Source organism: Alligator mississippiensis, chromosome 5 (assembly GCF_030867095.1).
Source record: "Alligator mississippiensis isolate rAllMis1 chromosome 5, rAllMis1, whole genome shotgun sequence".
Lineage (NCBI taxonomy): Eukaryota > Metazoa > Chordata > Crocodylia > Alligatoridae > Alligator > Alligator mississippiensis.
Window position 1 is genome coordinate 124,613,151 of NC_081828.1, and position 13,032 is coordinate 124,626,182.

A 13,032-nucleotide genomic window follows, 5' to 3' on the forward strand; every position below is an offset into this window, starting at 1 on the left:
GTAAATCATTCTCACAAAGGGCCCTAAGCCCCTAACCCTGACCTGCACTCTGGCACCTAAATCAGAGAAAAAGGCTGAATTTCAGAAACTTCAGCACTTTCTACTGATTAGTTTGTGTGTTATTCCCTCACCAACACGCTGGCTATACATATGAAATTTAGATACATAGCTCATGTCTGTGAATTCCCACTTCTAACGCCTTATGCCAAAAAAGCTAGGTGCGGTGATGCTTGAGGACTGCCAAACAAAAGCCACTTTGTGGATCTGACCATAAAGATCATTTTAGTCCAAACAAAAACAACTCCCCTTCTTTGCCCACCTCTGATGTTATTGCATGACAGCTTCGATTGCCATGGATCCAGTGGAAAGAAATTTATGCTAGCATCTTTTTATAAAGGGTGGGATTTATGGAAAATCTAATTGAGAAAGGTACATCTGTTTGCCCTTTGTTGTTTGGTGGGGGAGGGGGGGGAGTGGTTAGGTGAATGACTGCACAGTTTTTGAAGTTGCTTTTTTTTCCTGCTCAGTTAGGCTTTCATTTTGCAGATTTGCTTTTCTGAGGGGAAAGAAATCAGCCTCAGCTGGAACAACAGTCTCCTTCACTTCCACAGCCACTGTGACGATGATTTAAGGCATATAGTTCTGGCATCTGGTTCTCTTTCGGAACTTCTACAATATCATGACTTGCCTATTAAGGCATTTACCCTTGGAAGACTGCTCCTATTCAGACCTGATTACTTCATTTAGAACAACACTGAGGAAAAACCTTTTTTTTCCTGCTGATGGGAAAGTATTTGCCTGTAGGGGATATTTGGCTTCCTCAAACTCCTGTTTCCAGGCCAAAAGCCAAGATGACTCAACAACAGAGTTGAAACAGTCTTGTGGGAAAAACCTGTTTGGGGAGTCTACTTCAGACTTGTCCAATCCCAGAAAATAGGGTCCCCCCATTTGTCAACTAATGAAAAATCTGCAGGTTGGTAGGAGCCTGAAGAAGATGGAACTAAGTGCTTCTTGAGCTTCTAACCTTTGGATTCTCACTTCTTGTTTTCTATACAGTATACAGCTTTGGTCAGAAGAATACTTCATTATTTTAGGGATGGACAGGAGGATATGAGTCCTATCTACCTTTTCCTTATGGGACATTAAGAATGATGATTATCATGCCCCAACAGCTCTCAAGGAAAGAGGCACTTGGGATCCACCTACATAAGTCAACCTTTTAACTTCAAGGCACTCCCCCTATAACTTTTGTGAACTGACCAGCACCCCATTTCAAAAACTAATTTATTACCAAATTGATCTCCTTACAGAGAGACCAGGCAGTGTGAGCAGGGAAGCAGCCAGACAGGGAGAGCTTGAACCTGTCCTTACCTGCTTTTCTCCTTGCATCTGGAGCCGGAGCCTGCTCTTACTTTCTTACACCTCATTTATCTCCTTACGCTTTCTGCGTCATCCTTCAAAGGATCTTGCTACACCCCCTGGTTGAGAATCTCTGGCCTACATTCAGAAGAGTGAGTGGGGGAAGATCAGATGTACATACGAACATAAGAGCAGCCATTTACCAAGTTAGACCAGAGGTCCTTCTTGTTCAGTATCTTGTCACAGAGTGGCTGCTGAAAGGGAGAGTGAGCAGGGTATGACCAGGGTTTTTTTTTCCCCCCCCACTGTGCCTCTTTCCCTTTCAGCCTCTGGCATTTAAGGTCCAGGAAGTTCTGAAAGGTCTACTTCAACAGGGTCAATAACCTGTACCTATATAAGGTAAAAAGATGGAATGTTATTTCATAGATTTCATAGACATTAGGGCTGGAAGGGACCTCAGAAGATCATCAAGTCCAGCCCCCTGCCCCAGGGGCAGGAAGTCAGCTAAGGTCAAAGAATCCCAGCAAGATAAGCATCCAGATGTTTCTTAAAAGAGTCCAGAATAGGTGCTTGCACCACCTCTGGGGGGGAATCTATTCCAGGCCTTGGGGGCTCAGACAGTAAAGAAGATTTTCCTTAAGTCCAGCCTAAAACAGTCTTGGAGGAGTTTGTGACCGTTGGAACTTGTCATCCCTTGGGGCGCTCTGGTAAACAAGAGTTCCCCCAGATCCTGATGCACACCCCTTACATATAGGCAGCTACCAGGTCACCGCTGAGCCTGCACTTTTCCAAACCACCCCTGAGCCTGTGCTTTTCCATTTAACCTTTTAGCTAGCTGCAAAATAGCCTTGGCAAACCTTGGGGAAAACAAACTCCACTGCTGTGGTCTTCCAGTATAGCCCCAGGGGGATTTAGGGTGACATGCTGGGTGAAGCAAGTAATACTGGCAAGGAGGGGATCTCCAAAAGCCCTTCTCTTGTTATAAGATTCACAAGGTTCCCTGTTACTGCACTGATACTCCCTGCTTCAAGAGATTGCCTTGCTTCCTGGAATCTGTGCATTTCTTGGTAGTTGACTCCAGTATGGGGGGGCTCTAAGCTACTATTATCTTCATCCTGCACAACAGATTCTGACTCAGTGCCATGCCGCCCTATTGCTTCAGCTGATGTCTTAGTTGTTGATCTCCTGGGATAGGAAGGAAAGGGATGGAGAAGGCATAGGATGCAGGAGGAGAAGTTGCTACTTCAACTTGCAGTTCATATAAGATTAGCCAGTGTCTGGCTCTTGTAAGCAAAATAGAACTTAGACTCCAAACACACATGGAACCCCCATACTGCCACTAGTTGGAGTTACACATGCTTCAGCCACACACACTCTTCAGGCAGTAAAAGAACAGTCCACAGGAAAAAAGATAAAAGATAAAAGTAAAAATGTAACAGAAAGGAAAACAATGAGTGCTAAAAACAGAGAAGCAGTCATAAAAAGATTTCATTTTTGGCCTTCCAATAAACGTCAAGAGGGGAAAAGGAGAGCTCTCTAGCTACCCATTATTAAAGCAGTCACATCTGATAGGGAGCTGATAGTCAGCATCTCCCCTACAACTCATCCTGACTCTCAACTCCAGCTGCCTCCATCTCTTAATCAAGAAGACCCAACCTACATGCAGGGGAGCAGCGGACATTCTGTTGAATACAGTAGTTCATGTTTTTCCCAAGAAATGTGTCTCTAAAAAAAAAAAAAAAAAAAATCTAACAACACTTAATAGCAAGAGTAACACACACATACACGCACACAACAGGAACCACACATACACTTTACATTACAAACAATCATTTACCCTCAAATATGTCACTATTGTTCTGGGAAAAATAATCCAATTTATATGTTAATTTTCTCAATCCTTCAAAATAAGGCTAAGTAACAAACTGTGTTTCTGTTCTGAAAAATGACTTGGAAAACAGCATGATGGATCCACATCTAAAGCTTTCCACATTAAACAGTTCACTTTTGCACAAGTAAAAGAGCAAGCTCAAACTGGAACTGGTGGCACATCAAAGCCAGCAAAACATTATGCAGATCAGATTCCACACACATGTGGAAACTCACTGCTTTCAGCCGAGTTGTTCAGGTATAAATGACTGAAAGTGATTCCATAAGTGGCAACAGTATCCAACTCAGTCTCTCTTTTGCTGTGCGAGTCTTGCAGGACTAACAGGAGTAATGGATAAAATATTGTGTGTGCAGAACTCTATTAAGTAAATGTGGTACAAAGAGAAGATGTAAGGTACCTTTTTGTACTTATCCGCACTTCAAATCCTAACCTGGAAGTATAGAGGTGCAGGAGAAGGAAGCAAAACACAACAGAAACATGAAGTCTGATCTGGCAAGTCAACACAAGTTGAGGAGGCTTAGCAACTCATAGGCTGCAAAGAAGAGTGATAAATTGCAAATACTGGTGCCCAGTCCTCCTCCTAATAAATTCCCATTTACTTCTCTGGGAGAAGGACCAGAAAACAAAGTTGCATAGAAAATTTACGCTATAGAAAGACAACAAGGAAAGTATAGATAAATCAATCACAGCTCACTGTTCCTAATGCTAGGAAAATTAAACATGAAACTTTTTTCATAGACTACTTCACTCTAACCACAATAAACAGAAGTGGAATTCTTCCCTTGCAACACACCAAATTTGGTATTTCTGTTTTACTTCATTTTAAAGTGGAGCTCTTGGTGTCTAACTTTGCTCAGAGTTGCACTGTTCATTGGGTTCTGAAGACAAACATTCAAAACTGTGAAAGCAAATGAATAAAGCACTGTGGTTTAACACATTTAATGAACAATGACTTATCAGACATTAAATTAATATTTGAAATAAAGAAAATAGTCTCTTTATTAGGCAAACTTAAAACAATAAAAAATGCACGACTTGCATTATACTTGCACTTACCTCTCTGATAATCTTTGCCCCCTTTGAATCCTTCATATTGACAGCTATGCTCTGAGGACAAAAAAAAAACAAAAACAGCAATATTCTCATTTATATGAAGTCCTTCTGTCACTCAACCTGATAACTTATTGAAAATTTAAATAATTTTGAAATCTCCCATTCAAAATATTAATTTTGATTATTTCAAAGAACTATTCAGTTCCTTACTGTAATTCAATGCTAATTTTAATCTTGTCATGTTTACATAACATAGGGTTTACACAAATATTAACTATATTTGGGTCATTTAAACTAAACTATTTAAATAATATTCAAAATAAACTAAATATTTAGAAATCTAGCTTAAATTGTTAGTTGTTGATGTCTACCTGTTACATTTTTCTGATTTTTCAAAAATAATGCTGCTATTCAGCAGACTCCAGTCTCTAACACTACTAGAAAAATAATTTAAGACCTTAGTACACAAATTATTACGTTTGGCTTTAAAAGTTACTCATCACAAAAAAAAATTAAACACACAACAGGCAAGCTTTCACTTACCTTTTTATTCCGATTTACACTGAGATAATAAACGCTTTCTGTTCCAACAAAAGGTGGCCCCCAGGCTCTTGTATCATCACCAGCTCCTGGAAATAATGTTATATTCTTATATAGTGCCTTGTTACACTGCACTGAAGATACTGGCAAACATGCATAAAATGAACAGTGTTCTTCTCCCAGTTCACCATTCACTGTCTTAAGTATAAGCTAGGACAGTCAAAACACATCCTTTAATCACCATGATAAACAGTTCAATATTGTACATTTTTTAAATATTTTATAAGTGTAAAACCAAACTCCCAAACATGATTAAGCAAACGGACGTATTTTTACCATTGTTCTGACCATTTAAAAATATTTTTATTGCAGTCAAAGCACAAAAAGTACAGAACAAGTGTTGATATGAACATTAAAAAAAATGTGGACAACTTCTACATAAACATTAGCTGTTAACGTGCTTGAAAATAAATATTCAGGACTTGAATTGGATTGGATTATACTGAGTTGGTAATCAAGCACATCCTTTTAGGGTGGCATCTTGTCCTCCAAAATTTTAAATTTTTAGAAATCAATAACAAAGGGGGTGTTTCACCTTTCATGTTATGAAGAAAATCTTCAAACTGCACACTACGTAGGACTGATGTTATACTTGTTTTAGGTCAGCATTTCACCATTAATCTCTAAAAGGCATTCATTCAAATGATTTAGATGCCCACATATTAAGTATTGCACCATTGGTCATAACATGTAAAAAGAAAAGGGAAAACATGATATGAGTGACATTTCATTTTAATTTCATTAGTGTTAATGCACAAAGAAGATAACCATCTTTTTCCTGAAAAAGTCAAAGGGAAAAGGAGGCCTGTGGCCCCTCTAAGCCTAAGGACAGATGCAGACATTCAGTTTCTCCTGTAAAGCGTACAGATGTTCCTGACTTTTCTCCCAAATAAAACTGTCCACTGCCTTGGTTCAAGAGGAAAATAACCCAGGAACAACCAAGGTTAAATCACTGTCAAAAAGAGGTGTTCCTGGGCAACTAAATGTCTATACATGTTTTCTTTTAAGAGAAGGCACACAGTCCTCCAGCATCCCAGAGTGCTTTTCTCTCATCCATTCCCTTTTCTCCCTCCCCAGTGAGATAGCATATTACTCGCTGGACTTTGCTGCTCCAGCCAAGCAGGGAGCAGAATACACTCCTTCACAATCTCATACTGTGCTGCAGGGAGACACAGGCTAACTCTGAGAAGTCTGGGTCAGTCAATCAGGGTTACCCTGTGCACCACTGCCATCTGTCTCTGGGCAGACTGAGGGAACCTGCAGAGTATGCCAAGATATGTGTACATCAGCAGTACAAATTATCTGGTCTTCAAGGGCTCAGTCTTCAAATGTCTCTTCAGGGGTTCCCAGGTAAGTTCTCCTACCAGAACAAACCTGGGAAAATTCTCCCAGATCATCTGAATATGCCTATACAGCCTAAGTCTATTCAAAGCTGGCTAATACAATCCTGAATTGCTTACTTCCAAAATGCCATAAACGTCCAAACTCTGCCCAGAGCAATGGAGACCTGGTCTACTCTGACAGAGCATAAGGGACCTGGTAACTTCTGCCCTGTTGCTGCTGTTCCTCCTTTTACTGGAGAAAAATTTGTAAGTGAAAATTTAGATTAAGATGTAATCACATAACTCTAAGAACTAACATCATAGGGACATGCCTATTGTGTCTAGACTTCAACCATGTGTTATCTATATAGGAATTCAAAACCCATGGTGAGAGGAGGCAATCCTGGAGTAGCTTGGAAGAATGTGTGTGATTACATATTATTACTACTTATATTTCTATTGTAGTAGTGCCTAAAGCCCATAACAAGTTTGGGATCAATGGTGCTACACACGGTGCAAGCATATCATAAATGGCAATCCCCAACACCTGCATGTTTTGGGGTGGAGCTTTGGAAAAAAAACAATACTTATTCTACACAGTCTTATGTCAAGTTCTGCCAACAATACCCTTCTCCCACATAAGGAGTTAAAGTGCATTTCTAACAGGTCAAGCCTAATAATGCTACTGTAGAACAGAAATATTGCTACCAAATGCACTGATTTCCCTCCCATTTTACAAACTCTGGAAACTCAAAGATCATACTAGACTAGCTCTATGTCACAACACAAATTTGGTAACAGAACACAGGTCTCAGAAATATTGGGCCCATATTTTAACTTCAAGACGCTGTTTTCTCTCCATAGGCAAGATACTTGGAATAAAACATTTTCCAGATTTACCTGCCTGTCTGCATTGGGTGGGGGAAAGGACCAAAACTATCCTAAGTGAAAGGATTTGAAACCCTACAGAAGGATGGTTGCAGGATGACTGGTTGGCTGAAGTGACAGAATAATTTTCCTAGGTATTCACTGCAGATACATTTCATGCTTAGGTAGAGGACACAGAGAGAGCGGTTTGGCTTTAGCGGTTCTCTTAAAATAAAATAAAGGCTTTTTTGTTTGTTTTGTTTTTTAAGGAAAAGCATGGAAACTTATATAATAAAAACACATGACAATGGTGCAGCTGCTACAAAGTAGCTTTATGCCTCAAGTGCGCAGTGAGGTACAATACTGGAGGCTAAAAATGAGAATACATCCAAAACAGCAGGCCCTGGAGTCTATTACTCTACCTGTAACATTTTAAGAAAACTAAACTAAACAAATTCAATATGGAATAATTAAGAAATGTAAATATTTCCCTAAAACAAAACAAAGAAGAAAATGTCCTCATATCTAAAAAAATGTGTGCAAAGTGAAAAAAAGAAATGTTATGTTAAACCAAAGCATAGCCAAGAATCTTGCTGTTCCCAAAAGCATGAGATAAATTCTAGCCATGCTTATATTTGCCATAAGTCCAACTGTACTAGGATTAAAGGCAACCATAACAAAACTCGTAAATATGATCTAAAAGAGTTTTCTGTACCTAAACATTTACACCTGCAATCAGTTTACCTCTGATACTTCTAGAATGAGAAGCACGTCCTCTGTGCAGGGATGGACACGTGACATTTTTCAGTAACATAAATCCCATTTCTATATACACAGGGATACCAGATACTGGATTTGAAAGCTGTAACAATTTGATGTGCAAAAAGTCTTTCATTTGTCCAGGATTAAATCTTGCATATCTTGTGAAGGACAATTCCCCATTTAAGAGAAGGAAGCATTTCTCTTATAGGGTGATTAAATAAAAGAAGGGAAAAAGAGAGAAGAGTTATTTGAAACTGTTCAGTAATTAGAGCCATGGATATCAACCTTTTGGTCCCACACGAGTACAGGGCCAGTCAGTGGGCCAGATTCGGACCCACACTAACCAATCTAGCACACAGGACCATGCTAATCTACCTGCAAGGTTCCCCAGGAGTCTGGAAATTTGGCAACTGGAGAGTGGCAATTAACACTACCACTGCTCAGCCACCAAATTTTTGGACCCATGGGGAGGCCTGTGGGCTGGATGACAGCATTGAGCACCCTGATAGCATTAGAATTAATCTCAGGAGAGATGGACAAGTTAGCAAAACCCCCTTTTATTCCATGAATCAAAGGACTTACAAACAATATTTAAGGTCAGTGCAACACCATCAAAAAGTATTGCAAAATTAATGTAAAAATATAGTAAAGCACTGAAATTTTTTTAGTAAACACCAATTGCTTGTTTCATATGATACCAATCCACCTACTGACTTAATGCTACTTCATCTCTCTAACTTACTGCCACTTTAATGACCAAACTCAGGAAGAAAATAATTATCTCTGTATTCGCTTTTGAGCAGCAACATGTACTCCTCCTGCTTAAGTTCACATAGGAAGGCTTTAGCTCAGAGAGAATTAAACTACTGAAACAGAATACCACCATGGGAAAACACCTGCTTTCCCCCTTATTTGCATGAGATGTGTCCTAGTGTGCATGTTACGTGCGTGTTTATTTTGTCACAGTACAAAATACACTTTAAAATTCATAACATTGGGCTAATGCAATAGAAATCAACATCATCTCCTTGGTGGGACACAAATTTCTATTTCTTGTTTGCCTTACCAAAATGTTGTTCACAAAAGTTTAAAGGGATACTTTCAACTTAAATCTGGTCCAGATTTTAGGGGGGTTCTTCCCCCTAAAGGACCATTTTTGTGTATTTTCAATAGAGACATTTATAAACACAGGATAGCCTTTAGAATTAGTACAGACAGGACTAAATGTTGCTTTTCCTAATCTAGGTATGGAAGACTTACCCCTAACTTTTAACTGTACCAGTTTCTATGCATCTATATTGGTTCCTATGTGGGCACCCATCAGCTAATTAAAAAACCCCAAGGACAGCTCCTGGGCACTCTCTCTTCCTTTGGAAGGGACAGCCAGGAAGCATCAAGATTTTAAAAACTATAACAACAACTATGTTTGAGAGTTGAGAACCTTGCAAAGGGATAGAACTAAGCATATTATCTAAAATTAAACATACTAGGGTGGGTAGTATGGAGGACTTGACAGAGATAGAAAAAAAAAAAGTGACAGCAAATTCTCACACATGGAACATGGATTTGAATGTTGAAAATACCAGTGTCCATTTTGTTGCCGCCTTCTGACACCTTGACTACGTCCAAATAAATACACCAATAATGACTTACAGACAAAAAACATTCATTTTTTTCATCCATCCAAATCAATCCTTGTTACCATATCCATCCAAATTCAAGATTACTTGAATGTAAGATGATGCCCCAATAATTAGATTCTATATGGAAAATGTATAAATTTGTTATCATTTCCCATGAATAGAATCTAATTATCAGAGGTTAGCCTTAAATTTGAAAACAGCAGCAGGGAGGTGTGAGGGAGAAAGGAGGGGAGGGCAGGCAGCCCTCTTGCCCCCATCATTTGTCCTCCCGCTTCAGTGCTTGTGTCTCTGCTGATGATGCCCTTAGCAGCCTCTGTCCCCCTACTACCTGGTCCCAACAGTTTCTGCCCCACTGCAGTCTCTGCTCCCCCAACCTGCCTCCCACAGGCTCTGCCCCCTCCCATGGCTTACTGTCAGGTGCAGGACATGGAGCACATGGAACCTCCGTCCCCTGCCAGGCCACACAGCATCGGCAACAGCAACAGCTCTAGCCCCAGATCAGGATGGAGCTGGAGCCACATTCACTAGTATGCAGTAGAGGGGAGGGGGCAGAAGCTGCAGGGTGCAGGTGGCTTCTGCAGCTCTGACTCTGACAGCAACTCGGGCTCAGGCTGGAGTCAGAACTGTAGGAACAACAGTAGTAGCTGCCACCACCACCACATACCCTACCTTGTACTTGAATCCAAGACAAGGAATTCCCCCATCCCTCCCCGCCCCCAAAGTTGAACGAGAGAAATCTTCATTTTGGGTTAAAATGAATATGGCATTTTTTTCTCCTTTGTACAAATCCAATTTCATATGCTGCCAAATGAAAGTGTTATGACATATAGATGTTGAAAGCTCATTACAAAAGCTCTGACAATCACCACTCCCTAGGACTACACTGCACGTGGTAATTACTGTAGAATTGAAGGGGGGAAAGAAAGTGCATCAGTGCATGGACCTTCTAGGATTCCAGTACATCAAATATCGATAAGTAGGAAGACTTAATTTATTACATATATTGTGGGGTCTGGCTATATCACTTTTTGGGATCCAGGCACTGTTAAGAAGCCTTTTATTGCACCCCTGTAGTGAGAAGCACCAGTCCTACAATTCATAATTGCTGCAATAAAGGATCAGACAAAATTAAGACTATTAAGATTAATAGTGTCAGGAACCCAATATTAAAATTTTGCACAAGCACACAGGTTTCTGTTACATTAGTGGGAGTTAGATGTGGAAATCCACTGAGTACTAATGGGAGAAAAGAGCCCGGAGTGACCAGTTACAAGCTTGGTGTTTCGATAAGTAACAGATGTCTGATTAATATGCCAGATGCCAAAGATTCACAAAATCCAGCTGTAAAAGCAGATGGTGTATTTTCCTTCCAGAGGTCAAACAGAATGGGAGTGCTTCTGCAGCACTTCCAAGACCTCCCTGAGAAACAAGTGATGAAGCTATAGGGCACTTATACATGTGTCCGACACCTGCTCCCACATGCTCAAATTAGTGGTGGTGCAGCCGACTCGACTAATCGAGTCACTGGAGTGATCTAGTTAGATGCTCCAGCAGACTCGGGGTCCCATGTATTCAGAACCCCCATGTTTCAAAATGGCAGGGGGGGGCTTTAACTAAAGTTTGTTCAATGAGCTTTAATTACAGCACCCTTGCCACCATTCTGAAGTGCAGGACACTGAATACATGAGATGCTGTAAAGCATGTGTAAAGATGCCCATAGAATCAGAGATATTTCACGGGGTAATATACAGTGCTAATTGTAGGGCCACCACCTGGCAAGATCTGGCAAAAGTCACCACATAAAGTGTATTGTGTCACCAGTAATCAGCGATGCCATCAGTGTGGTTTCCAATTCGAGGTACATGAACCATTTCTTCATTTCAAACTATTTCTGTTAGTAGAGTAGGGTTAGGTTAGTCCTAACTCTTCTCGCTCTTAAATCAATATATTCTCATAAACTGCGTGTAGCAGGGCACTAAGGTGCCTGCTACTTCTGGAGCAGTGAGGAAGGAGCCCAGCTGTGGGTTACCATGGCAATCGGAGGGAACCAGTGACCCACACCTGCTAGCGGTCAGCTGACCGGAAGGGGCAGGGCCTGGCCCCCATTTAAACCCCAGGGCTGAGGCCAGGCAGGCAATTCCCTGCTGGCAGCCAAGGGGGAAGGAGCTCTGCCTGAGCGAGGAAAGGGAAGAGGCCTGAATGCATGAGTGGCTTGATACTGGTGAGAGATGGAGCACCCTTGGGGTGGCTTGAATGATGTTTTTAGCCGAGCAGCATGAATTTATGTTATAGCCCAGGGGCTGATGTTTTGTTTGCTGTTTGACCAGTGGCTTGGGTGAGGCTATAAGGGGATGCAGGAGGCCTCATAGGGGGCCCACAGTAGTGTGGAGACCCCAGCCCCAGAGAAGGGGGCAGCAACTGAGAAGCCCCAGGGAAGGGCGCAGCACTGGGGGTGTGCCAACCCCAAGCGCCAGAGAGGGCACAGCACTGGGGTTGTGCCAACCCCAAGCGCCCAGTGAGTCGCAGAGCGAGACACGGCTGTGGAAAGCCCAGGTGCCAGTGAGACATTGGGTGAGACCGAACAACATCCGTTACATCAGTGAGGCTAGGGGAGTGGTAAAGGGGTGGCTGGAGCCACGCATAGCCCATAAGACTGGGGTGTACAGAAAGCCCATTATCGAACAGGGCCAGTGTACAGCAGGAAGCCGTGGCCAGGAAGACAGAAAGGCAGCCTCCCTAATATATACTTTACATCAAAGACGTGGCAGGTGAAAATTGAAGGTGCTTTTAGGTTGACTTGACACGTTAAGGGGGCGCTAGGGGAGAGCACGGCGACCCTTAGGACACCATCCTGTGACACTCCCTAAAAAGCAATTGTGAATGATAGTAGGAGCAAACAAGTATAATGTGTACTTTGCACTATCTTTCACAGCCACCAACAGCATTTAAGTCGTGACATTATACCCTTTCCTCACCATCCAAAAAGTCGCATCATGATATTCCTTGCCTGGCCATTAGACTATACACCCCCAGGGCCTTGATAAACAGAGAAAACCAGGATCCCTGTTTAAGAAATCATAAATTCACCCATTAAAAACAAAAAAAACCACCAAGAAAAACAATGAACAAACCACACACACACACACACACTCAGATTTAAAAAAACAACACTAAAATTCATGTTTTTCTGCATTTAAAATGAAATGCCAGTATATACATATTTATCAGTTTAACACAATGTTTTATTGATATATTTATAGATGTATATTAAAGAAATTTGGAAGCCTACCAGTGCCTCAATCAATACAATAAAATAAATCCTAATATTTTGGAATTTGATTGGGGGGGGGGGGCTTTATCACAGAAAAAAAATCAAAGCTCTCCTTGACCCCTTCACTCACCAGGACATGGATCCAGCTGCGGCTGTTGCCCTACTGTTCTGTGGCACTGAGCAGTCCTAATATGCCAGTGCCCTGCTCCTCCCCACATCGGTGCCCCTCACTCCCAACCAAAAGCCCCTGTTCCCAGTGGTGTC

The 13,032-nt window shown here is 41.4% G+C and overlaps 1 protein-coding gene across 8 annotated transcripts in view; it reads right to left on the bottom strand.

Annotated features, from left to right (window-relative positions):
* The window catches only part of SUGCT (succinyl-CoA:glutarate-CoA transferase), a 552,725-nt gene that overhangs the window by 533,689 nt on the left and 6,004 nt on the right, over positions 1–13,032 (bottom strand). For all 8 annotated transcript variants that reach the window (XR_009462532.1, XM_059728663.1, XM_059728662.1 and 5 more), the window contains exons 4-5: positions 4,847–4,932; positions 4,307–4,357 (exon numbers count right to left, since the gene is read on the bottom strand). Coding sequence is in view for 7 of the 8 variants with exons in the window: in XM_059728663.1 (XP_059584646.1) it covers positions 4,307–4,357; positions 4,847–4,932 (137 nt within the window). In the remaining variant the exon portion in view is untranslated. The remainder of the gene's footprint in view (positions 1–4,306; positions 4,358–4,846; positions 4,933–13,032) is intronic.